Source organism: Eleginops maclovinus, chromosome 1, assembly GCF_036324505.1.
Source record: "Eleginops maclovinus isolate JMC-PN-2008 ecotype Puerto Natales chromosome 1, JC_Emac_rtc_rv5, whole genome shotgun sequence".
NCBI classification, from domain to species: domain Eukaryota; kingdom Metazoa; phylum Chordata; class Actinopteri; order Perciformes; family Eleginopidae; genus Eleginops; species Eleginops maclovinus.
This window is the reverse complement of record NC_086349.1, coordinates 21,641,645-21,669,220: the sequence shown is the minus strand read 5'-3', so window position 1 is coordinate 21,669,220 and position 27,576 is coordinate 21,641,645. Positions and strand designations below refer to the sequence as shown.

Sequence of the window (27,576 nt, the reverse complement as noted above, 5' to 3'; positions counted from 1 at the left end):
AACTGTCGTAGGGCTCAGGCATAATGAGCGGAACCGAGATGAGCCCAAGTCCTACACATAGAAGACATTAGTCATCACACTTTCCTCATCTGCCAGACATAGGCTAGAAAAAGGTGAAAGAAACCTCTTACCTCGCAAGAGATCTCCTGAATTTGTGACTTTCCAGAAGAAAGTTGTGTAGTTTAGCATGGCGGAGCCAGACAGGAAGTCTCTGAGAGAGAGCATATCTAGGAACACTGCCAAAGAAATTGGTTTTATGAAACAATGTGAGTTCTCGCAGATATATAGAACACTACAAATGTGCTGGTTTGGTGGTTTGGCTGTATTTTACATGCCTCACAACATGGAGTCAAGTGGTAATCAGTCAGGGTAGAAACAGAGAGGGCTGACAGAGGCAGGAGTGAGTGATGGTGTGTTTGGCCAGGAATTCACCGCTTTTCCTGTCAACTGTCAATGCCGTAAGTGTCCAGAATCTGAAGTCCACAGCGACTAGACTTGATTTTAGATAAGGCGCCCATCCAGCCGTGCCCTCGACATGGCCTCCCTCTAGCCCAGACCCCTCTGCCAGTCTCCTTTCCTCTCTCTGTCTGGTGTGTTATCCCTGACCGTCTAGACACTTCTCAGCACACGACCCCTTACCTCAGCCGACCTGGGCTTTCTCTCCACACAACGCTGCGTCACGAAACTGGCTGGTTGGAGAGCTGTAAAGAGCTACTGAAAAGGACAGAACAATCCCAGACAGTACTCTCTCTACTGTCATTCAAGTTCTTCACTGAAAAGATCAGCAAATGCTGCTCAGCACTGCGTTTCAATCCTCCTGCAAGACCAACTCAAAGTACCACAATCCAAAACTTAGCTAAAAGTTATCAGAGCGTCTCGAGGGTTGACTGCAATTGTGCACGATCGTAATGAGGCAGCGGGAACCAATCATTCAATGATGAAGACACACCTCTGAAAAAGAAAAATAACAATTGAAAGTACTTTAGCCACTTTTTGTATGGCGGGGAGTCAAATGAATGAGAACAATGAGCAAGCCAAAAGGCAATTACAGAACGGATGGTTTCAGGTACAGAGTGATCTGCTCGTTGCAGTCAAACCACCTGAGTACCTCTGTTATAAAGCTCAGGCTGTCAGTTAAAAACAAGCGTGCATTTGAGAGAAACAACTCTAAGTTTACCAAAACTTTTTGTCAAGCCTCTGTGCCCTCATTGCCCAACAGGTGGAGAGTGGTCACTCGGGTTAGGGACTCAAAACCAGTTCCAAATTCAAATGTTACAAAATGGTTTTTGCTTTCGGTTTCCAAACAACAAAATGTTGGAACTATTTTTTTTTTTTCCACTAAAAACACAGAGCTATGTTTTTTGTTTGGTGTTTGTAAAGGTACTAGATTTAAAAGCACACCTGTAGACTGCACATGTGTCTTCTCTGCTATGATACCAAAGACCCGTTTGCTGTAACACAAGCACAAACCCACAGTGAATGTCTTTTTGCAATTCAACTGGTATACAGTATTCAGCGTACACTGGACCCTGAATTAGAAAGTGTGAACTTATAATGGTTAAATCATATTAGTTGACAGTAGGAACTAGATTAAACTGTGTGGAATGAATTTACAAGTTCTTTAAACCGAGATGAAAATCTTTGACTAAGCACACCTCTTTCAGCCTTGCCTCTTCATGAATTGGAATTGAGAATCGCACAGAACTGGAAATAATAAGCGAAATGTTAAAAAAAAATCGATCCATACCCAATGCAAGTAGACACCATACATTCATACTAGCCCCCATTGAAATCCATGTAACCCTGACTTACTGCAGTAGAAAGCATCGGTTTGCAATGCATCAACGTCACTTCCCTACGCACAAAGCAGAAGCCTCACACCCATGACTGATCTCTATTAAATTACATGGATTAAATCAGAGATCCTTAATTAGGCCCCAATAAAAACGTCATGTGGCTTTTGAAACCTCAGAGCATGCCGTGATTGGATAAAAATGTGAAAACATACTAAATGAAATTGGTTTACCGCTGAGTGTGCGCCCCATGACTCTTGAGTATGGCAGAGGGAAAATAAAGTGAGGAGAAATAAGTAAGAGGGAGGAAGGAGAGAGACACAGATGCAGGACGAGAGCGAGAGGGGAGTCTCAGGGCGAGTCACACCTCTTTGCCTCAGAAAAGCTCTTAAATTCCATGTGTGACCTAAGGGAGAGAGCTCTAAAGAGTAAGCCTAAGATGCCATGATACAGAATGTTCAGACTGTTACGGAGCACTGAGCTAATACAGTCTGCCACAAGCCACATGGAGGAGTGCTACAGGCATGACACAAGGCTCCTGGAGAAAAGCCAATCCTTGCATGCATATGTGCATACCCAACAAAAACCTACACATAAACACTTCTAAACACTCAAGCACACGCATCTGGGACTTGCTGCTCTCTGAAAACTGGAGCGTGATGCCTCACGGCTCTTCAGGACCCAAGCATCTCCTGGTGTCAGGACGGCCAAAAGCTTTTAAGTGCTTTAAACTCATAATAACCCTAATGCTTAGTCTCCCCCCTGTGAGCACTGTGTTTGCTTGTAAGAAAATGAAATGCAAGTGAAATAGATGCAAAGATGGGGGATGCTCAGACATGTTTGGGGTTGCTGGGGATTTGGCGTCTGCAAAGGCATTAGGAAGGCAACCGGAGAGGAAATAGGCTTCCAGGATGCGTTACCCGGCGACAGGAAAAGTTACAGCGTAGCACCGCACACATTGGATCTCTATTCTGCCTCTTTTCCTCTTGCACATTAGCTTGTTATGTTGTTTGTGATGTTTCTATTTTTGAAAACATGGGCATAAAAAAAAAAAAAAAATGCACATCCACTGCCACAATGCATGTCAGGGAATAGTAAGCACACAAACAAAAAACAGCCCCCAACCACCTTCCCACTCGCCACTAATCCTCTCATGCCCTAATTGTGGGCGCTGTCACCCCCGATTCACTTCTTCTGGGAAAGAGAGAGAGAGAAAAGAAGCTGAGGCTCTGCCTGAGAACAGACCACACCGTCTTCCCCTAAATGATTCCTTTTGCCAGAGGACACCAGAACGGTAGGTGGTAGTCTCTCACCATTACATTTCACTTTTATCTCACTTCCCCTTTCCCCTTCTCCTTCTACCTGTCATTCCTAGCTCTCTTCTCTCTCTCCCTCTCCCCTTTCTACTGTAAAACGCCTTAGGTGATTATGGATTGTGCTGGTGGTGGTTGGGGAAGCGAATCCCTGTCTTTGTTTCCTTAAAATAGGTTTAATATACAATTACCCCACGCATTTGTGTGTGATTGTTAACAATGGGCAGGGAGGGGAACACAAAACCTCCCACAGCACTGAGGTAAACCAGGCAATCTACACATTAAAGCCAGAGAAAGCAGGCTTGGTTAATACGGGTGGGCTACTTGCGTCAGTGGTTAGCGCTGGTAGATTGCATTAATCGTGCGGTGTCTGCATATCAGCGAGATATGCAAGAAATCACTCCAGTCAGTCACTGGAGACACATTAAAACAGGCTATTAAACTTTGGCATTGGATCTCTTTAATCAAAGAGGCCATCAGTCAACTGAGCAGGATCCCACACCACAGGCCTCAGAAGAAGATGCTAGGAAGGAGCCAGTGACTGGTGGCTGGCTGTGTTTCGACAGTGTTGCTACAGTTGGGAAGGCTACATTGGATCGGAGCCATGCCAAGCCATACAGCAGCCCTCTATTTTCCTGTCTGGTTTTTCTACCTCTCCCTCTTTTCTGTCGGTCTTTTTCTCTCCTTTCTTTCAGGCACAAAACCAAGGAGCACATTAGGTGCTGGTGCTGCACATTTTGATGCTTGGCTGTCACTGTATCATTGTCTGGTGACATAAAGCGCAGTAAAGCACTGAGCAGTGATGAAGTGGAGAGGTTTTAAACCTGTGCTCACTGGCACATTTCTTGCCTTTCAACCAATGTCATTTGGAGAGTGTCATCATCCCACTGTGAAAGTAGCCAACCCCCCCACTCCCCACCCAAAACACTAAATAGAGAAAGAATAAAAAAGGGAGAATGAGAGAGAGCCTCCATCTTGGCAGTACTTGCTCCATTATTCTGCTTGAGGCTTGATTAGACAGAGGGGGTAATTTACGAGCCACTTCATTGCCAATTCAACGGGCACATCACCTGTAAATAATTGAAACCCTTCATGTCCATTCCGACATAATCATATCGCTATCATGTTAATGTATCCAGCAGTGCTTTCCTTTGGGTCAGGCGCAGGACTACTTTAAATCTTGGCTGACCTGTCACCATAACTCTCCCGAGCACCACCCTCTAGCAAACAGAAAAAAATAAAGATGAAGGACTGCACGTAGAAATTATGAAAAATTGAAAATACAGTCAACAAATACAAAACTTGCAGGTGGAGGGCGCCCGTTTTGCAATGACTTGTTAATTATCTTGGCTTATGATGTGGATGGAGTAGATTCATCACCTTATCAGTCAAGCAGTGATTTAAAGAAACACTACAATATTTAGATTGCAGTCGGCCATTACAATGAGTTAAAGGAGACAAGGAGGACGAGAGAAATCAAACCCTTTGCTTTTAATCGTTGGGAATTGTACCATCATGGGAAATACTTCTCTCAAACACTTTTAATAAGGAAACTTGATAAGAAATTGATAGCAATTTTTCTTACTTCATTTAAAAGAGTTATGAATATTAATTATCCAATCTGAAATGATTCTCACCTTTCATTCAGCAAACTCCTCTCAAATGTGACAAAAAAAAAAAGGATTTGAATAATTTATCAATTGACTTGTATTTGAATTGATTAATTCACTGATGCAAAATTAATACATGGCTATCCTCCACATTCCCAACCACTCTATCCTCTCCCATCTTTAATGAAGCAGTTAAAATAGTAAGGGTCTTGCCTGGGGTAAAGTACTGACTGACTGAAAATGAGCAAGGGTTGGGGAGGGCTAACACAAATCTACCATAATGAAGATGTCTCATCACAATCAACAGGCTACAGTAGATATCTTACAGAATAAGACAGGTAAGAAATACCCAGAGTGCTTCATGCACAATGAGCTAGTATTCTTTAGGGAGCAACTAACTGTATGGGAGCAAAAACCGAAAAGGCAAGTAAGAGATAAAAGTGGGTATGGAGTCAAACTGTGCATGTCCATCCTATCGGTAAGGGGCAGAGGTCAAAGTATCTGTGTTTTCTCCAATAAGCAGTCCTCGTTTTAGAAGGAACATAGCAAACTAGGTCTATTCTTTCTTGGGCATCATCGTATAAGGGGGTCAATCCTGCCATTTGCTGTTTTTTTACACATTGAATGGTGCCACGTGGCAACTCATCACCTGATGTACTTCCTGTACTGTGAAGCTCAGCTGGGGCGAAGAAATGGGACAGAATGTGTGCCAATGTGTGTGTGAGTTTGTGCAAACCCATGTTGTGCCTGTTTTTCGCCGGTGATTCACCCAGCTCTCTGGCAGCCATCCAGGACCTATTTTCTCCTCTTTACATAACAGCAAACGGTATCACTAAAGCCATGTGTCCTGTCCTTTCTCTTCCTCCTCCTCCTCCTCCTCCTCCTCCTGCTGTTCCTCTGCCACTTCCTGTTCTTCCTTCCCCCATCCTCCAGTTTCCTGTATGTGTGGGAACTTTTAGCCCTAACTGTGCGTCGCTCCCTGGTGACACTGTTCCACCAATGGCACCGTGAAGTGACAAGTCTGGAAGAGGCTTTCTCAGACCACACCCAAATCACAGAAGCCAGATTTTGGGGTATAGCATACGATGGTGCGTGGGATGAAAGGCTGTTTCAGACTGAAATGCCCCCTAGAGCTGTTTAAAGGCCCAACATCCGGGATCCGTTACACCATATGCCTACAGGACAGCACCCAACTGGGCTCTGGGGCGTGTCGTGCTGTAAATAGGGACTCGCAGTCACAATCCTCCCCACGCGGGCCAACATACGGCTCATTGCAACAACAGAGCTGAGTGACGAGGACGTTGCAAGAGAGAGTGGAGGGCAAAGGGGGGGTTTGAAAATAGAAAATCAAGGAGGAGAAGCGAGAGGAGCTAAAGAGTGTTCAGTTTAAGGGGGATGAGAGTGAGAAATAAGGCAGTGTGTCTGTGTGTGGAGAGGGCCAGTGTGTGTGTAGGAGAGATGTGTAGGCAGGGTTTAGTGTCTGGACTGCTCAGTGACTCAGGTGTGAATAATACGTTTGTGTGTGTGTGTGAGAGACCAAGGGAAACAGAGTGTACTGAAGAGCTGGGTCGGAGCAGGGCCGTGTCTCGGTGGCTGGGGTCGGCTCTGCTGTGTCTATGGCCCGCTCCATGACAGCCAGCCTGCACGCTGCTCACCGGTGCAGAAGCGCTAATTGAATTAAGTCTTTATTATCAGGCTGCAGAGGCAGCACTTCTCCCCATCTCGGCCCGCTTGGCTGACACTTTCTCCTTGAACACCTGCTTGACATCAACTTCCTCCTCTATTTATTTATCCCCTCTCTCCTGTGGCCAGCCACTGGCTGCACTCCTTACTCCCCACCACCTCCTCCTCCTCCTCCTCCTCCTCCATATTGGCATAAAGAGTGAGGATAGGCCTGCTTGCTTTTCATGCTGCTTCCTTTATTTAAGTTTCACAACACTCTTTGCTTGTATAACCTTAGCATCACAAAACGTATTTACTTCTTTAAAAGCTACACTGTCGCATTGCTACGAACACCCTACACTTGAATGTTAATTTCCATACAGAAATGACCACAAAAGGATTATTTCTTAGAGCTGATCGTGCCCTTCCAGGCCTTTAGCAGCAGGCCTGGTGAGTGTAGGGGGAATAAAGGCGATAAAGCTAGATGATGTTCTATGTTCTATTGAATAGTCTCCGGTGGGCAAGCTTGGCCAGGGTAATATACAGCAGCTGGGATGAGAACTAACATATATCTAGTCCCCTGTCCATTTCCACTAGCCTCAGGCTCAGGCTGCTTCCCTGGGCTCGGCTTGGGCATTACTTTAGAGGACAGACAAACAAGAGGCACTATTAAGTTGGCCAGGAGTCTGAGGGCCCGGCACTCGGCCCGGCACTAGCTGTAATCTATTGACCGTTTGCATTCTTCCCCCCATGCCCCAAAACCACAGGACTTTTCTCTTTCTGTCAGTCGAATCCATTGCTCTCCTCCCTCAATCTCTATCTGCTGTTTACCCACTCTATTCCTCCTTTTTTTTCTCTCCCTCACCCTATGTCAGCTCAATCCCCCTATATTCCATCTTTCGCCCGCTCTTTCGTCTGTTTGCGTATATCTTCTCCCCCCTCACTTCTTCTCCTCGTCCTCCTCCTCACCCCATCCATCACTATTCCTCTCATCTCCATCTCGTCCATTCGCTTCTCTTATCGACATGTTTCCATTTTCTAAACTGCTCTCGCTCCATCATATTCACTCTGTCTTTGATGGCTATTTTTCAATTCATCTGTTTGTCTCACTCTTACCTCATGTTCTCCGGGTTCACCTCACTCCTGTTTACTCTGCTTTTCCCTGGTGGGCTCTATTTCACCTGGCCCACCTGGCCCCAGGTGGGCATGGCCGTCCTTGTCAGGGCTGTCGAGTATAGGTGGAAGCAGCGTGAGACGCCGTCCTCCAGGGCCCGCCAGAACGGGGCAGCTAGGGGAGACGTGTCACTGTGCAACAAACTAAACTTTTCCTCATGATTAGTTGGGATAAAAACATCAGAAAAAAAGGATAAGCAAATGAAAAAGATGAAGGAGTTCCCCTCACCAAATAGTCATTTTACATTTCGTAGACATGTTGGCTTTTTCATAACTCTGGTTTGATCCAGTGCCATATGTCCTTCTGTCTTGGTTTCAATGAGATTTGATCTAATAACTCCTTATCTTTTATGCCTTTGTTTCTGTTTCTGTGCCTCTTTCTTTGTGCCTACCCATAACGCTATCTTCCCCCTATGTCTCTTTCTCACTCTCTCTCTCCCCTGCTGTTCCTGTCCTTTCCCACTCTCCTCTGAAACTCTGCCAGCCAACGAGTGCCACAAAGCATTAGTACCAAACACTATCAGACGCCCTTCTCAGGCACATCCTACAAATCAGCCCCAACCTCCAGTTATACGCACATAGACACACACACACACACACACACACACACACACACACACACACACACACACACACACACACACACACACACACACACACACACACACACACACACACACACACACACACACACACACACACACACACACACACACACACACACACACACACACACACACACACACACACAGTCCAGCCCTTCCTCACACCATGTGCCAGACTAGGTGACAGAAACAGAGTTTACACATAGGCATGGGGAGGTCTTATTCACAGTGGCAGACTCACCCAGATCCTAACTCCTGTAAAAAAAAGAGAACATAGAATGCACTAGCCCCATTTATAATTCAAAACACATCCACGCAGTTTCATTGGTAATTATGCACGCACATGCCATCTGAATGCATTCATAAAAGCCTGCATATGTTCATCCACAATGCATTTTTCGCATGCGAAGTCACGCATACGCAAGAGTACATTCACATACTGTACACAGGCGTAAACATCCCCTCTTTCTATTTCTGCCAGTAACACAAACACACACAGATCAACACAGGCTACATACACAATAGCAAATACCGTACACAATAGCAAACAAACAGTCATTAGTAGATTTCAGGCTGCCTCTCAGTTCTGCTCTACTCTGTTGTTGGTGTTCTCGTGCCTCTGGGGTGGCGCCGCTGCTGTAGGTTTTAATAAAAGCATTGTCTTTGGAAGCTGTCTAAAGGGACTCAGTTTCATTTTGGAGAGCTGCTGCTGCTGTTGCTGTGGATGCGAATGTGGGAGGAGAGAGGGCTATTGCGTTGGGACGTGGGGGCGGCAAGGTTCAGTGTCATTGCTGGGCCCTCCAAGGACTGGTGCTTATTGTTTGATAGTTTCAATATACAATGTGTGCAAGTGTGTGTGTATGTATGTGTGTGTGTTCTGTGGTCATGTAAGCACATGAATACATTTACAAACTTGCCTAGAAGTCAAAGTAAAACCCTAGCATAACCCTCAACTTTAACACTCCAACAGCTGTAACAATTCAACTCTATGTTTGTATTTTATGCAAGACAGGAGATCATAGAAATAAGCCAACACACATACAGAGCAATCTGGATGACAGGCATAGAAGCATTCTCTGTGTTATGAGATGGTGTTCACCAGCCTTATAAAACAAACAGTGGAGGAAAGAAACACTAATGTGCAACTGCTCCATTCATGAAAGCATGTGCCATCCAGGGGACGCTCAGGATAACGAGCTATCTCGATACGACACACAGGTGTCCATTACCTCTTTGGGCTTACCAATCTGTGACACCCTGTAGTCAATAGTTTCTCCATCTGTCAGCATACAAACACCTCTGAAAGAGCCCCTCAAGGAGACATTTGTGTCATTTATGATGGACAACAAATGCCTGCTCTCAACAGGAACACATTGTAACGCCCATGATGAGGTCAAATCAAATGTTATTGCCTAAATTTGGCGCCACACTATTTTTTTGCCTTCCCTCTGTTTTCACTCTCCCACAGGCACCTTCAGATCCCATCAGCTGAAGCATCATGGACACATACTTAAAGAGGCAAATGGAAAGAATGGGTATGGCTATCTGGAACCATGTAGGAGAGCAAAATCCTAATTGTCCCTTTAAGTGTGTTCCCTCCTGTGGAGTGAAGGTGCGGGGTAACGGCCATCTTAAATCACAGCCTGGTCGCGGCCTTCATTAAAGCCATAATGCCAGGCTCTCCTTTTAATGGAAATGGAACTCAGCGAGGCTGTGGGTGTAAATTAAAGTGTAAGGCCCGGGTAGGGAAAGATTTCCCCAGCTCTGACAGGTGCGGGCTGAATTAGCTGTAGTGCTGTTCAAGCAGTCAGTGGGAGAACACTGCTATTGATTTTAAGCACTGTTGCACTTCCTATCTGAAAGGGAATGTGTATTACTAGAGCTAGGCACATCAATCACTCAGCATTCCACCACTCTCCCCTGGCACGCTTCAGATTTTAAAATGATAAACAAACAGAAAAAGACCCAAACAAAAGACAACGCATGTTGTACTGCTCCTGCATGGCTGATGTGTATTAGCCGTAAAACACATATGTGCATGTAATTGCTTCACTTCATCTCATCTTCCTGTTGACAGGATTCCATCTATGTTCATGGCATGTCCTGCATCGCGTGTCACCTTGGTCAAACAGCTAGCGTCAGCTCCTTGCGCTCTGGCTGTGGCCCACTACCATGTTTACGACCCGCATGTGTCAGAGTTGTTACATGCATGCGGTGCAGCCATGCAGTGCACTGCCTCTCTGTGTATGACCCTGCTGCTTATCTTTGGCTCCCATCATGCCCCGCTGACCCTGTCTACAGGCGCTGGCAGGGGGAGAATTAGCCTACTTAGCCTATTCCCCACAGGGGTCAACCCACACGCAGACAGCACACACCCACAATCGGACGCAAACAAACCCGCCCGCATGCACCTGAAGATGTGCGATGACAAATGATAAGGCAGCACTTAACCACAGGTGTCCCGAGTTTGACCTTTCACCCGTGACCTTGAGCAAAAAGCTTTTTATATAGAGGCCAGCTATCAATCATCTCCCATCAATCACACATACATGCCGCACCCTTACACTCCCCCCAACCTCTCCTGGCCCCAACATCCATCACCATGCTGTACCCTTTCACTGACATCTGGGAAAACACACGCACTTCACACAACCTCTGTTGTCTAGAAAACACACACACACAGTGAGTACACACACAGACACACATCCTGTCTCTCAATGACGGCTGCTCTAAAACATCGAATGTATTGTTGTCAGGTGATCTCAGGTATAGACTAGGGGCTGCTCCCTGGTGACACATTTGCTGAGAACCTGCACTGAGACATGACATGGGGCTGAAATCCCAGAGCGCTCTGGCAGCTGAGACCACAGCGTAACAGACAGGGACAGTCACTAGATCAAAAGTGTCTCTCATTTCACATATATGTCAAATTTAGGCTGTCTTGTGCTTGAGGAAGCCAGCGCCATGACATTCTGATACCCTTCACAGTCCTTCACCTTTTACTTAATCTTTTAGAGCCTTTCATATTTGTGTTTTAGTGTAATTTACGGCAACATAACCTGTATTTTCTGTGGAGGGTAATCAAACTAATACCAACTTCGCAGGCTGAATCAAATACGCCTAACATTGTTTTGGTGAGTTGAAGAGTAGAAAGGACATTCTTGATAAAAAAAACAGGTGAGCTCATTGCTCTTTTGGCCCGTGCTCCATAATTACACCAGAGAGCGTATTGTAATTGGCAGTGTCTTTATGCAGAACTATTATCAATGTCCCTCCGAGGCAGCAGAGGAGAGGAGGGGGTGGGGAGAGGTACGAGACGAATGGGTTCTATATCAGTGAGCCCAGGGTCCATTTACACATGGATGAGGACTGCTAATAAAGCCAGCGTAGCCAGGCAACATTGCAGAAACATAGAAAGGAAGATTTTATACATCGAGCTGATTCCAAATGCATGAAAATGTAGACTTGAGCAAAGGGGACATTGTGTTAACAGCTGTAGCGGCGAAGTGATTGTGTGGTCTGTCAGTGAAACAGTAAAACATGTGCCAGTCTGAAAGCTGTCTGCTACTATCACATGTAGAGAAAATGCTATAAAAGGTGGGATGCATTATTAATTATTATTACAAAATATTATATAATTACATCACAGCCAATGCTGCCACAAATTCTATTCATTTGCTGACATTAAATGTTCCGTGTTTGCTGAAAAGTCATCGAGAACGCGTCCTTTATTTGCAAATTGGCCCTATATGTTTCTGCATATATTAACTAAATAAATTAGGCGAATAGCTGGCACCCCTTTTGTAGTTGAATTATTACAGTAGCTGTTGGCATTTTGTTCCACGTGTGGGTGTAGCGTCTGAACCAGACAAACACCTCCAGCTCCAACCGTGTTGTTAGCGGTGTGTTGAGTGTGCAGACCGATAGGAACACATTAACATTACATTGAAAGCAGGCACCAGTGCATGTTATGTTAATTGGCAATTATTAGTCAATATTAATATTCTATCATTTATCCAAAACCTGTAAACTTTTCGGAGCAGCCATCAGCAACCTGTAATATTAATCATCCTACACTGAACTTGAAGAAGGTTGCAAGCTATGCATAAGGGAAATGCTCTTGAAGAAAAAAATATGTAAAACAAAAAATGTAAATGTGGGCTTCCTGAAAGTAATACTTTTAGGGCTATGAATCTTAACTTGTGTTTCAAAAGAGGGCAGAAGTGTAATTGTCTTACCTTGTTTTAGGGGATGTGGTTAGCCATTCTTCATGCTTTTCAAATGTTATCAAGTAAGCTGCGATCTCCTGTGAAAAAGAAAAGAGAGAAGAGAAGAAGGGAGTGAGGCTTAGATATGTCATCTTTAATCATTGTTCTCTTGTGTTTGTAATACATCGGTGAGACTGCTTCATTGATATTCAGACAGGCTAACCGGCAGCGCAAACACAGGAAAGACGGAAATAGGGGCAGTGTCGGGGAGCTCAGGCAGGTAAACGGAGACTGGTAAAAGTAAAGTGAAAGACAGAAGTGGAACGCGGCTGAGGTCAGATCATCTTCTGAGACCATCTTTGTTACGAAAGCTTTGATCAAGTTCTCCTCTGAGGACATCAAGGTGCTCTGAGAAAGATTGATGTCTCTGTGTTTAAGAGCGAGCAGCTTTTAACATTTTTGGTCCGATCCTCCCCCAAATCCCTTTGATCTGCCCTTGACACTCCTCTATGGATCAATCCAGTCTTTAACCTTTGAATAATAGTTACACGCCAGTCTCACAATATTGACATGCATGTGTACTGCCAGAACAAAAAAAAAGGGTGTAAATCCTTCAGTCAGGTGTGTACAAAGAGATATAGACACTGAAGTTAAAGAAGCCCAAACTGCCACGGGTATAATAGAGAGAGTTCAAAGACTTTTGTGTTTCCCATTCTCGCCATGCCTACTGCATCAGTCTGGGAACACGAGAGACCATACCATGCCATTTTCTCACCAAACTAATGGGCAGAAATAAAAGCACTTTGGATGCTGTTAGACAACCTAATCATTACCAGCGACAGCCAGCAATTCACTCTTCAGCAAGAACATTTGTCAGCTTCTCAGACAGTAAGAGAGCGCTAGACACAAGGGCAGACTTGCTGCCATCTTCTAGAAAAACATAACCTTTTTACTTTCTTAGGATGTGCATCTCTCCTCAGGTTGGAGTCAACAAACCTTTAAGTGGAGATATGTTATTCAAACACTGTCTTTCTTGAGTTCAACCATAGACTGCATTTATGTTAAGGTATGCGCCTCCTTCTGGGCTTTTTCGTTGTTGCTTGGTCTGTCCACATGGGGCAATAATGTCTTAAAAAACACCAGCTTCCTCAACAGGAATTTGAAAAATACGAAACAGCACAGTGCAATTACAAAAACAGGGCAAGTTCTCCTTCCCTTTTTATTCACCAGTGTAATAAGACTCCCATTGACTCATCAAGGCTGTGTCACAAGTGATACCTGGCGAGGACACCCAGCACAGTGGCCCTTACGGACCCTGCAGGGCGCTGTAGTGTGAGGGGTTCCCAGGCTGGCGGGGGTCCCAGAAGAGAGGAGGGTGGTAGCATGACTGGCAACCTTGCCTCCAGGTGCAGGCTGGGAGATAATGCTGCGTTGATTAACTTCCTGTTCTCCTACCATAATGACCGGAGGCAGTGAAGCCATGAGAAGATGAATTGAGAGAAAGATAGGAAGTGGATGAGGCTGTCAAGAGGAGCTCAGGGCAGCTCCTCTGCTGCATAACTTCTGCTATACGACAGAAAAAAAGCAATGATGAAATGAAGTAAGTTATACCTAAAGTCAAAAACCTTGTCGCTGGAGTAAGCAAAAAATCTTCTCTATAGGAAGTTTAATGTTAGCTGTGCCAACAGTAATTACAATGTTCACAGGGAGAGAAAAAGGGTCAAAATAAAGTTTCTTCTCTGCATACATTTGTAAGTAAATTAGACTAACACGGCAGTGATTAGATTAATCCCTGCTATTCTGTGCTCATTTTGGGAAGGATAAAATAACGGGAAGCTCCTTCAGTGACCTCTGAGTTAGCACATCACTTTTGTCTGTAAAAAGCAGCCACAGCCCCGGCCTCAGTGGCAAAGAATGAATAGAGGGCCGCATGGTCTCGTATTTAGAAAGATAAATAAAATAGAAGTGAGCCTCTACCTCTGGCTCTTTGCGCACCCCTCCCTCTCTGAACAGATGCCAGGGATTATTCCAACCCCCCGACCAACCATAAAGGTGCAATAATCTTATGGTGAGGAAACAAACACAAACAGACGTGCAGCCATTAAACAGCTGCAAAGAGACAAAGTTTGCATGGGCGGCATAATGAGAGGCTAGCGTGCGTTCAGGTCGAACAAACACGCTTGCCGGTGAAGGGGGGGGGGGGGGGGGGGGGGAGCGGTGTGCTGAACACTGATGGTGCATCAAAGTCAAACCCGCAGCTGTCAATGGGCTTCGGACTCTATCTGCTGACCTCAGTGCCTCTGGCCTGCTCTCCCTCACTGGGGAAATATTCAGAAGAGCCCTCTGTATACACAGCTCCTTCCTCCACCCCCTAGGTCAGAATCCTGCTTGTGGAAGGCTGTTTGTACTTCCTTTATGCCTCAGTCTCCCCACTGACATGATCCTAGCTGAGGTTTTATCTCCTGCAGGTGCTAAAATATATACTGTACCAGTATTCTGCTTTAAATTGAGGCAAACTCCCTTCGAAGACTGATCTAAATAAATAACAATCAGCACAAGCTACCGGTGAACCAGAGAGTGAGTATGAGCAACACCTCTTCTAATTGACACGGTGGTTGCAAAAAGGTGGGGGGTTTCATTTTCCAGGGGAGAAAACAACCCGGAGCTGTTTGTTGTAACCCAGCCATCTCATTTGTTTCTTTGTCTCTGTAAAAGCTGCGACACACTGTTAGCACAGGGGGCCGCCCCAGAACATGACGGAGCAGTCTAGCCGTTTCAGGGTTGATGGAGATAGAGAGTGTTTGTGTTTCGTTACAATCAGACGACCTGATTAGTGGTTACTGGCCTGGGCCTGGCACTTTATTAACATGCTCTTCAGAGGTGTCACTCCTGTACTCATCAGTGTGTCTCCTCTCTGGTTCTCTCTTCTCATATCCTCCCTACACATTCTCCAATATATCGCTCACTCACTCATATTTCTTCTTTTTGTTCCTTCTTGCCCATAACCGCTGAGGTGAAAAGGAAAGGCATCATAAGAAAAAGATTTCATTTTGAAATGACTGGCTTTTAGTGTCTCGCCTTTCAGATGATATTTTCACTCTAGAGGTACAACATTTTCTCCAGAGAGAATCAGCTTTAGAAAAGTCTACCTATTTGAAATTGGAGACGACACTAACATATTCATCCCATTTCCCTTCTTTGCACCAAAGAAGAGGGATGAGGGAGTGGTAAACTTTCAAAAGATAAACACTATTTGTCCCATATTTTTATTTGGAAGTTAGTTGTAATGGCAATTTTAGGATCAACCCTTTGTAGGCTTGATCAAATGGACTGCATTAGACCCTCACCCTCTCTTACTGCACAAGTCACACAAGTCAGTCAAACATGAAGCCGGTGTTTGATGGAGATATTCTACAGTGGATTCACTGTCCCAGGATCACCTGAGGCTAGAATGTCTTTCAGTTCCCTCTGATTCCCTCTCTTACCAGCAACTTTGATGTATGGGAGAAAAGAGAGGCGTTGAGAGGACCAACGCTCCAGCATTTGGCTGACAGACCTCATCACTTGAAACAACTGTCGCTGTTCCATTAGAAGGAGAGATAGGAGTCTTTTGGCATTATCTCAGGACGCATCAGACACCTGTCTCTAAACACCATCCATAATGTGTCTCGTCTATTTCTGCATCCACAGCACATTTGAGCTGACAGAAAATGAGAGGTGGGAACAGAGACAACACCCTGCATTTCCCTTCATTAAAATACCAACAGTTACATCATTGACTGAGAATGCAATCTTAGCTCTTTAAAACCCTAGATTTACTGGACACATTATGTAAAACCATAGAGTAATGAGTTATTCTTTGCGAGCTCAGACATTTAAATCTTCATCTCCCGAAAAAAAAAAAGGATTCAACAATTACACCACATGTTTGTCCATTACTGTATTATTCCAGTTAAACTGATTCTCCAGTGACACTAATGAAAAGGCACTTAATGAATAGCCATATTAGAAAAACTAACTTAAGCAACAGTATTGATTGCAGTAAAAGCTTGAGCTAATGAAATGAATATGAGAGCAGGAAGAAATGAAAGAATAGATGGAGCTAAGTGTGGGAGGGGAGAAGAGTACAGCGCCTCCAGGCTGCCTCGTGGTGAAGTCTGGGGAGTGCATCCTCAAAGCTTTGACCTTGCACTGCACTTGAAAGCAGGAAGTGGATGAGAGAGGGGCCACAAGATAGATACTGTGAAAGGAGCCCTCCCTGATGACCTGGGTTTTGCAGCTGAGTGCCAGGTCATCTGATATTTCCTCCAGGGCAGCCCAGGAAAACCAACCTGCCCAGGCCCCGGTGCAAATGGACTTGGGGGGACTTGATGAGTGGCGGGGGTGCTGCAGCTCCAGGCTATCAGGAGATTACACCAGAAGAAATTCAAATGCAATTAGACACAGACGAGATAGAGACTGGCACTAAAGAAAAAAGGGGTGGAGAGGGAGGGTGGGAGTGTTACTGAAAAGGGAGAGGATAATCAAAAAAGGGAAAAGAGGAACAAAGTTTAAAGTTTTTTTCCCATGACAATGATAAATGCATTTAAGACAGGAGAAGCGTGAAGGTATGGTGATTAAAAAAAGAGCGCCTCGGTTCGATTCTGCAAGCAAAAGCGCCTTTACTGAATCATTTTGGGCTTTTTTTGTTTATACTTCATGAATTCTTAATGCACTAGCAATAATGTATCACACACTGTATCTATGTAATCTCATATGGTCATATTACTCTTTTAAGCCCGGGAAAAGTAGTGAGGTAGAAAGAAACTACTGTATTTTAGAAAGCTGTAACCTCTAGCTAGCCTTTAAGATTTCTGTTCATGGCTTATAATAGGATGCAGTGGATCTGCTATCAAGAGGTATGGCCAGGACACAGGAAAAAGGAGAACGCGAGACAGGTGAGATAGAAACAGAGACATAGGAGATTTGAAAAAGTGAAAGTAAGCAACAATAGAGTCTGGAGCTGTTGACAGCTGCACTTGGCATCTGTTGAAGAGGAGTGAGGCTGTTCTATGAGTCCCTGTGCTGGGTTAAAAAGATGCCCTCTCCAGCATACTGCTCATTAGGACCTGCATGGAGCTTTCCAGGGATGGCCAATGCTAAAACGGAGGGGTGGAAGTCACACTGTGTCCACTCTGTTGCTCTACTGTGAAGCAGCAACAGATTTGTTCTGCTTTAGCTTTCACAACAACCACAAACAACCCTGTGTATGGGCAACGGATCGCTTTAAAAACAGAAACTGCTGCTGGTGTCTCAATCCGCAGTCTTCCATTCCTAGACTTGCTATTTTGAGTGCATAAGTGACAAGTATGTCAGAATGCAGAGTACAATGTGGATCAGGATTGTGCACTCATGACAGAGAAAACGTTTAGTGTGCAGCGCTATATATAACAAATGTCACTTATATTTGTATATTCTTTATATAACCTTTTTTACTCAAATGTAACTAATTGCAAAACAATTACTTTGCAGTTGAATTACCTGTATCTGCTACATGTTAATTGTTATCCCTCAACACTGCAAATTAAAATGCAGATGCTACTTAGCTAGCTTCAAGCGGCATTCTCAGATCCAAATTGAGACACAGCACACATTGTCATGGCTGAACAAAATTCTGAGCTCGGAAAAACGTCACATCACATCAAACACATTGCTCAGCACACAAATAGGCTACACCTGCACCACAAATGGCTCACCATATCTTAAAGACACATATTTCGTTATGTTTCTCCATCTAACTTGCATTATACCTCCACAGCTTCTGTGCTTTAGTTATCTCTTGCCATACCGGATGTTACAAGGGCAAGACAAGCCAATCCTCTGGCCTACATTATACATAGTTCTGAGATCAATTTGGCATTGATCGTGGATAGCTTAGATGTTTTCCAGTAGTTGGTCAATGCCTCTCTTCAGATTTCTGCTTGGCATGCTGGTCATAAGGCTGTTCTGAAAAAAGGAGGCATTCTCTTGGGGAGCCTCCTCACGCTCCTCACTGCTGCACGCCTCCCTGCTCGCACAATCAATGTAACCCGCAGCAGCTGCTCCGCCAGCACTCTCCTTTTTGTTTACTATATCACTTCTATACTACACTCTGATACAAACATAAGACTTAGCAATAAGGAAGAACAGGAGGGGTTTGCTCTGGCGGGGGGGGGGGGGTCTGCATTTTTACAATGGGCCATACCGAACTTTAATTTATCAATGCAATATGAAATATCATTGTTGTTCACAAACAAAGAGCTCCTGCCCACTCACACACACACCAAACAGAGTCAATACATAGTTTTGTGAGAATGAAAATCATGCGAGTCATATTCTGTTGCCTAGCTATTACAGATATTAGGCAGTATATGCTTACACAACCTCTAAAACACCAAATTAGGGATATAATATAATGTATTTTGTATCCATCTCGTATGTAGAATCACTGCCAAGGTGCCCTGCCAGTGGGTTGATGTGGCTAAACAAGTGTCAAACATTTGTGTATTATGAAGAGAGATCATATGAAACCAATTCAACCAATTAGGCATCCAGTATGTCAGTGAGGGCTATTCAACGATTCTCAAGGTTTGTCAACTTTAAGAATTAATCTATTACAATTTTTTTTTTCAATCCAGCAACAGGCACAATGCTAAGCTCCAATTAGCCAAAGACAACAACGCTCCAGCAGCAGAATAAAGTTATTTAATTAGGTACAGTGGCTTTATCTGAGACACCACTAGCAAAATTAGTCAGGTTAGGAGACACTGGAGGACAAAAAATAATAACACATTTTAATTGTTATTCTTAAATTGCAGTAACATTTCACAAATTACATACTTTGCACTATAAACCAAATTAAAATGTATGTGTAATATCATGATTCCCTCTTCCTTCCCAGCTTTTATTCCCATTGCTCTGCTCTTAAAGCAACACTAGGGCCACTGATGGGTCTACTGTACACCTCCAAAATTGTTTGGGTATTAACTGTGAATCCAAGTACTAAATTTATGATTTATCCATCCAACACAAAACAAAGGCACATATAAAATTGTCATTATTGTTTTTTTCTCGTGTATGGGGGCTCCCTTCCTATCTCCTTTGCAATGAAATAAAAGAGGAGCTGGCATGAAGCACGACTGTTTGGGCTAAGGTGTCGTGGCTGCCATTTTGGTAAGAAATGAGAGGATTATTTGGCCTTGAACAACTACAATGGTCAGCAACTTCCTCCCACACACCTGTGCAAACACATTCTGTATATTGATGAATTTGTATTGTAGTGCAGTGTCTATGTTAGGAGAGACCAGGAGAGACAGCAGAGAAGCAAAGACAGAATAGATGAAAGGAGCATGAACCAGGAAATATTGGTTTACAACTGAGCACGAGAAAAAACTGGAGGGCTCAAGAGAAGAGCTTGTGTGGAAATGGATCTGGAGCATGTGTTAGGGACACACTGAATGAGGATTGGACATAAAGTTGACTGAGATGAAAAACATCCGTCTTTGTCAGCCATAATTAGGCAGCATTGTGACCCTCTGGATGTTGCTATGGATGTGTGTGTGGCTGCGGATCTAAAGCCCATATGGGACCACCTACTGCTGTACCCTTGAGAGATGTGTGTTTGTGTAATGATTCTTTTACACCTCTTTCTTCTTCTATCTCTCTTTCCCTCAGGCAATAACTTCTGGCAAGACTTTAAGAAGTGTTGGAGGCTCAGCAGAAATGCGGGGTACTACATTAGTAAACAGGGATAAAAATGTGTAAGTGTGTGCACGCGGACGCATGGTTCACTTCCTGGCACCCCATGGCTGTCTGACCTCTGGCATCCATGATGCACGTCCTCTTCATCATCTATGCAGCAGGATGTCTGGTCCCCCCTGCTGACAACCCAACCAAGGAGAACGCAGAGTGGCGGAGCCTCCATGATGTTGACCTTACCCCAGCCCCACCGCCGAGACTCCAGGCTGTTACCCCACTCTGCTGCTCAACTTTTCTCCAGCTCAAACCCAACTTCTGTCCACCAAAAGAAGGGAAAAACCAGCAGGAGAATTCAAACTTCTAAGGCGAGGTGCTTCTCTCTGTGTGTCCTCTCTGTAATTCTTTACTGTACGTCTTGGATTTGACAGATGCTCTTGTTTCGGTAGACAGCCGATATTGAAAGTGTCATGTCATATTGTACAGCCAACAGCCGCCAGGTCTGTTTGACTCCAAATGTAATTTCACAATATCATCTAGAGTGCAGACATAAATGCTACATTTGTTGCTTTCTTATGCTTTGTGTGAGGAAAATATTGCTGCGAGAATCCACAGAGAGGACATTAAATGTCAGCTTAATATAATTGAGGTGTGATTTTTCTCTGCGGGGACATTGTAAAAATCTAAGCACTATATCCTCAAATATCACCCAAATTTCCCGAAAAGTCAAGGAGTGATATCACGCATAAATGAAGTGACAATGGAAACTAGAAGGTCACCGTTCACTTCATATCAATCAACTGATGTCAACTTTCATTTAAGGGCTCCTGCTGGACCTATCCAAAGAGGGGAGGGGAGCAGTGTCTCCCACGTCTTCCTCGAAAGGCTCAAATGAGCAGAGTTCTGTCTCATGTGAGCCTGAAAGCCTATTTATTTCAGACTCCAGAATCAATTAATGCCAGCATTATCCTCTGAATTCCCCTATTCAGTGCAGCCAAATGACTGGGGCACCGTTGCATGAAACCAATTTCCAACTTTCAATCCGAGACACACCCCAGAACCACCTACAGGTCTTCCTTCAAAACTGCATCTATTTTTGACTGTGGAGTCATGCATGTGTGCTTATGAGCATGTGGTGCAACTATCTGTGTGCACACTTGCATGAGGAGCATGCTGTTCTGCGGGGGTTATATAAAGTTTATAGTGTTTGGTTCAGCCTGTTCCCAATGTGCAGCTATAGTGAACATGCACTTGAATATAAAAATGCAGAGTGTTCTGACAGGAGCACAAATTGTGAAACACACATGAGAGCCAGCTCACCATGTTAAAGGCAGAAGGAGGAGAGATAAAGGCCAAAAAACAGATTGAAGAAGAGGTAGATTCTGTGTTAAAGGGCGAATTGTTATGTCTTTAACGGACCACAGGATATGTCGGAAAGAGAGGGAAAATGTCCCGTCCATCCACAGAGAGCGACACATACTGCTTTAGAGACAAACTGAAAAGACATGAAGACAAGACAAGTCTGAAAATTCAACAAAGGGATGGCCAGATCTCCAGCTCAGGCCAATTAGCCGGCGGAAACTCCTTTTTCCCCAACTGCTCGTCAGCATGAAAGGATCACCCTTTGTCTGTCAGACACATGCCTTTATCCTCAATTGCTACTTCCTGTACAGCTGGCACACACACACATACACACACACACATACACACACACACACACACACACACACATAGACATGGACAAAAGCATTTTAAATTTGTACATGAACAAGTTACATTCCTGCTAGTCCGTTTTCTGTTCCTGTCATCTCTCTGTACGCCTGTCAGCACACACATGTCCAGGCAGAACACACACATAGTAACACACAGAGTCAGATCCTAACATGAACTGCACTCATTTTATCTCCCCTCAGCTCCTGCCATCTCGCTGACTGATGTGATTGTTAGTTCTAGAGGAGGGCTCACTTTAATTGAAGTGAGTTTGAGTGTGTGTGTGTGTGTGTGTGTGTGTGTGTGTGTGTGTGTGTGTGTGTGTGTGTGTGTGTGTGTGTGTGCGCGTATGTGTGTGTCCAAAGCTTCGCCTGGCCATAGCTGGTATTGTTTGGCCTATCGGACAAGCTGTCAAGTGCTCCTCTCCTCTCCGCCGCTCTCTCTGCTGGCTCTCCGCCGCTTTGCGTTCATGTTACAACAACGGGAATACGGGACTGTGAAGGTCACAGACGCCTGAAGTCAAACCGACACGCCAGCATGCTTGTTTCGTCTCCCAACAACAGACCCCAACACCAGACATCTATGTAACACTAACCATCCACGTGAGCTACAGTCGATGAACACCAGAAATATTCATGTTCAAGGTCATTTTTAACAAAATACTGAAGTGCATCTGTATAGGATAAACTTAAAATCCAGCTAACTTTTCCTCAACTTTTCTGCCTCTATCTGCATACTCCCATCTGCCTTGTGTGCATTATCAGTCTCCCATCTCTCCCCTCTAAAAGTTTGGCCCAGTGAGAGCAGAGGCGCAGGCTGCTCTTTGTGAAGGCTGCTCTCTGCGGACGGTATGGAATCGATCAGCCAGACGCTCCAATGGCCGGCTCCTTTGTGAGCCCAGTCTGGCTCTGTGCAGCTCTCCTCTGTTTATCTCCCTCACGTCGCCGGCTGGCTACATGCTCTTAATTAAACATGCCGCACAGCTATTAATTGCCAACCAGATTCAATTTGTTCCCTAGGCACACTGTGAATGGGCCTCTCCTTCCAGAACAAAGGTGTCCGAACAGCCATGTCAGAGTTGAACAAAAGGCCCGAGGCATCACTTCTATCTCCAAACAGGCTGAGCTGCTACAGCTCGCAGGCAGCCATTGAATGAGGTGTTATCCCGGCAGGTTTCCAGACAGGTGTTCAAAAGGTGTTCAGATACAATCGTCTTATACTTTGCCACTCCATCTTTTTTCTGCTCAATGACATTTGGGCTTAAACAAAGCACTCCATCAGAATTTAGCTGCTACACCTTTGCAATCTGTTGTTATTCTTTTACCGGCAAAAACACCCATTTGGTAAAATACTCTAAATAAGCCTCATTTTTAAATCTTGTTAGGTTTTTCTTTCTTGTTTTTATTACACAGGAGCTCTTTTGACAAATTGTTGAAACAAATAAATAAATAATAACCCAATGACTGCTAAGATGAATTTGGGAGTAAGCACTTGCCAAGGTGTAATATAATTCATAGTGATGCATCAGTGTTCCTGGAGACTGCTCCAGCATCCAGGCAGAACCCACAGAGCTAGGTGCCAACACATCCATCCCCTTGCAATTCCCTCATCCATCCCACCTCTCAGTAACTCCAGCCATCAACCCTATCATTGCTCCCATCCCAAAACAACCTAAAGCTTCGGGCCCCAGCTGGTGCCAAGGAGGCCTGGCTGGTGCTATTGTGTCACTGCCTAAACCCTCCACAATACAACGATAAACCTGGCCCCTCTGTGCCTCCTAAGTCACACACAGAACAGATGCCAAACCAATAGCTGTCCACACAGAGACCTCTTAACCACAGGGCCTCCAAAGGACTGACCAACAACAATACTGTAAAGTGAATCCAGTTTTAGAGCCCTACCTAAGGCCAAAAAGGAAGAAAAAAACATTTACAAGTTTATTATATCAGAAAACAAAAGCAGTTCTGTGTGGAGAAAATACTATAGTGTATAAAGCCCTGTTCCAACACTGCCTTGTGGAATTTTTAATGAGTCAGGCGAAGGTGGTGTAGCATATAGAGAGAGGAGATCTTTTCCCCAGTGTGCCTCTGTGCCTGCCTTTTCAGCAATCCCAATATTTTGCTGCTGGTGAACTCACTGAGCAGTTGAAGAATTACTTATTTAAAAGATAAGGTTTCCTCTGTTGTCAGCAAAAACCGCCTCTTGTCCATAACAGGAGAAAACCAATGCAGTGTGAAATCAAAGGTCACCCAGAGACAAATAGCACTAACAGGCGAGAGCACGGGTGACAAACGCTCCCTCTCTGAGCTCACCAAATTAATTAATAGTGGAGATTCAACGTGGCATCTCCAACACAAAGGAGAACAAGCCGCCTTGTTGTTGTTTCAGCAACACTTTTAAGAGAACAAACACGCTCCCCGTTTCTCCTTTGCAATCAAAGCCTGTTTGCATGCATCTCTCAAATGACTATTTCATAGAAGGATAATATGGCAGCTTTGAGAAGTCATTGATCTCAATCTACACCCTGAAATGCCTCCGTTGAGCTTTCTTCAGACTCGCAACTCAGCCTGCCTTTAGCTAGGGATCCTTGGGGCAATGCATTAAACGCCTTACCCCAGGCAGACTGCTAATCCCCAGCATACGCAGGTGTCTCTGTCTGGCCGTGACCACAAGATAAGCCAGAGCCTGGAGGAGACAGCAGCGAGCAGTAGACACTGAGTGCACATTCGAGTGCGTCTTTGCATCCGGTACACAGTCACTCACCCAGTGGAGGAGATGGGCTGAAAACAGCAGGTCTGAGACCAAGCCCCGATAATGACACCTCGTCTGGGACCAGCTAGCGAGAAACATCTGCATCCCCTTATCTGTGCAATGGCTGCGCTGTCGAAACGACACGCCGATCATTTGCTGGATTACCCTACAGTAAGCTGCTGCCTGATGTTCCTTACAGATCAGTGTAGTGGAAATGTTTATACAGAGCAAGCTGGGACCAGAAAGTTGTCTCAATGTCTAAGATAAGCATACAAAAACAGCGTGCCGGCCTCAGGAACGGATTGCAGGGCACCCTGCTGCCATGGATCCAAGTCACAATGCTCACCAGAATATTCAATACACTTCAGTTTGATTAGGCCAAACTGTAATACTTAATCCACTCCAAGTATTCAAGTAGTGGTAGCACATTGATCTATGAACTATCTCAAATATACCCGAAGGCTTCAGCCAGGAGGAGGATATTCATTTCATAAAACGTAAATGTATTTATTTAAGGCCGACTAGTTTCACGATGAAATGGATGTTTCCAGGCAGGAAGGTTGAGATAAATACGTGTTTGGTTAATTAGATTTACAATCAAGGGCAGTTAGTAATAGCTACATAACACCCTACAAATGTTTTGCATTTAAAAATGTTTCATTTATATTACATTAACAACGAGGGGTCTATGCCCTTGATGTGAAAAATGGATCGGGATGCTCATAGCACTAAGTCAGAAAGCAGCGTTTACATGTAAGGTCATGTTCAGATGTAGCTTTTGGCCTTTTAATGGTCATTTATTGTTCATCAAGTGTGTGTTCGTGTGTGAAGGCTTGCAGGTTTCTATGCGTGTGTTTTATGTGTTCTCTACCCCCAGCGGGGGGCAGCACCACCCTGGCCTCAATGCCTCCACCCACTCATCCATCCCACGTCTTGTCTAATTAAACATCGTTAACATTCATCCCAAGGTCTTATGTAGATGAGCACAGAGGGAATGTGGTGCACTGCGCATTAAGAAAACAACTTGGGGGGTGGCAGAGAGGTGAGCACAGAGATGAGATGGGGTTGTATCCGAATTGAGACGTGCATGGATATCTCCGATTTGACCTCATTCATCAATTAATTACCACCATTAGTAGGAGGTGATGTGGAACCAAAGCTGAAATCACTGCACCGTGGCGTCTCCACCACCAGTTTGTTGACTGTGTGCGTGCGGGCATTTGTGTATGACAGACAGGCACCCATTAAGCACTGAGCCAGGTATATATGAGCGTGTCTGTGTTTATATGCACCTACAGCATGACCAGAAAGGCAGACAGATAGACAAAATGATAGGCATCAAGCCAAGCGCTGCCATCGGTGTCTCCTCAACAGAGCTGTGATCACACCTCAGTCCTGTCATGTGGCTGTCACTCTATCACTCACACATACACACCACGCTGCAGACGTGCTCACGCCTGAGATTGCGTGGTGCTGTCTTTGAAGACACTCTTGGTTCCTTTGTAGGTTGTAGGGCACTTGAGGTGTAATTAAAAAAGCAGGCTGTTACCCTTTTGCACATACCCAATGCCCTGAATTAGCACCAGGGACAACACCAGCTAGATAACCTGCTGTGCATGGAAAACAAGAAAACAACAGGGGAACAATTCAGGAACAGAGTCTATGTGAGACATCATCAGAATACCTAGAAGCGATGGGGGTTATGAGTGTACCAACAACCTTGTCAGTTCATTTTCGACGATAGCTATTTTTCACAAATTGTGAAGCTACCGGCAAACATTTCATCTATTTAAACGCAACATAAAATCCATAAAGCTGGCATTAGCTCAGCATGCATTGCACAAAGTTCTCGACAGGGGTTTACTTTGTGAACAGGTGCATTTGTCAGAGACAGAGACAGGGTTTGTACAATAGCCTGGGCATGAATGGCACCTCACAGTATTTAATCCAGTAGAGTAAAATGGGTTTAAGAGGCAGTGGTAGCTGTTATATTCTGAGGGAGTGCCTGCCAGGGCAGTGGGGCGGGTATGGCAGCAAGGCTGTGAGTTATGCGCGCCGCACATGGACTCATATTTTTGAGGCTCGGCTGACGTCTGGCCATGCACGGCAGCACAGCACAGCACTTCCTAAGATCCTGTTTGTAACTGTCTGTGGAACAAGAGCCCGAGGGAGGAGCCTGCTTAAACTCACTCACCTTCACAACCGGCCTCGGATCCGTCTCTGTGCACGGCATGCATCCTACATGCACTTATGCACACATGCAAGAACTCAGGCAAAAAATTATACTAGCACACACACACAAGCTGCGTGCAAACATAGCACAGGGTCGGCACACCACATGTGGACCTTTGCAAAAATAAATAGTCCTCCTCAAAGGACCAGTGTCAAATAGGCATGCATGAAAAAGCACAAAAAGCACTTTGCCCTGCATACGTATCTGATGCACGACAGACAAGGTCGGTCCAAATCCTCTATTGGCGCCCACTTGAATCACCTTCAAGGATCAACAACTTTCATTTGGTGCTTTGTGCGCCTCCTGCATAAACATGTTGTGCTACTTGACTTCCAGTTAGTCTAACTGAGTGATAAGCTAATTGTTGGATAGTGAACAGTGCCGTAGCTAAAAGAAGGCGTAGGGGGCGCTGTGTAGACAGTCAAGTACAGGCAGCGAGGGTGAGCAGGCAGGCTCAGGAAACGATGATGAAGTGCAGCATTAGTGCGGTGATTAACTCCTTCTCTCGCTCTTCCTCCTCTCGTTCAGTCCCATTTCCTCCCACTGCGGGACGGGAGCGGAGCCTCTGATCAGTGTATGTGAGATTCCCTTGACACACCGTCCATCTGTGTGTGTGAGCTGGCAAGACAGCAGGCCTTCTTCACCAACATGCTGTCGAGATCCCTCCTCAACGTCTCTCCATTACAAACCCTTTCTTCTCAGGCTCTCCAAACAGCACTGAAACTTTGATGAGATAGTGCCCCATTTGCCTTGACATGATGTTAACATGCGATGGAGTATAAGTGTATACAAAACAACAACAATC

General features: G+C 44.8%; 1 protein-coding gene across 1 annotated transcript in view; it reads right to left on the bottom strand.

Annotated features, from left to right (window-relative positions):
• camta1a (calmodulin binding transcription activator 1a) overlaps positions 1–27,576 on the bottom strand; it is a 270,525-nt gene that overhangs the window by 136,522 nt on the left and 106,427 nt on the right. The window contains 1 exon segment of the mRNA XM_063886403.1: positions 12,395–12,462. Coding sequence (XP_063742473.1) covers positions 12,395–12,462 — 68 coding nt within the window.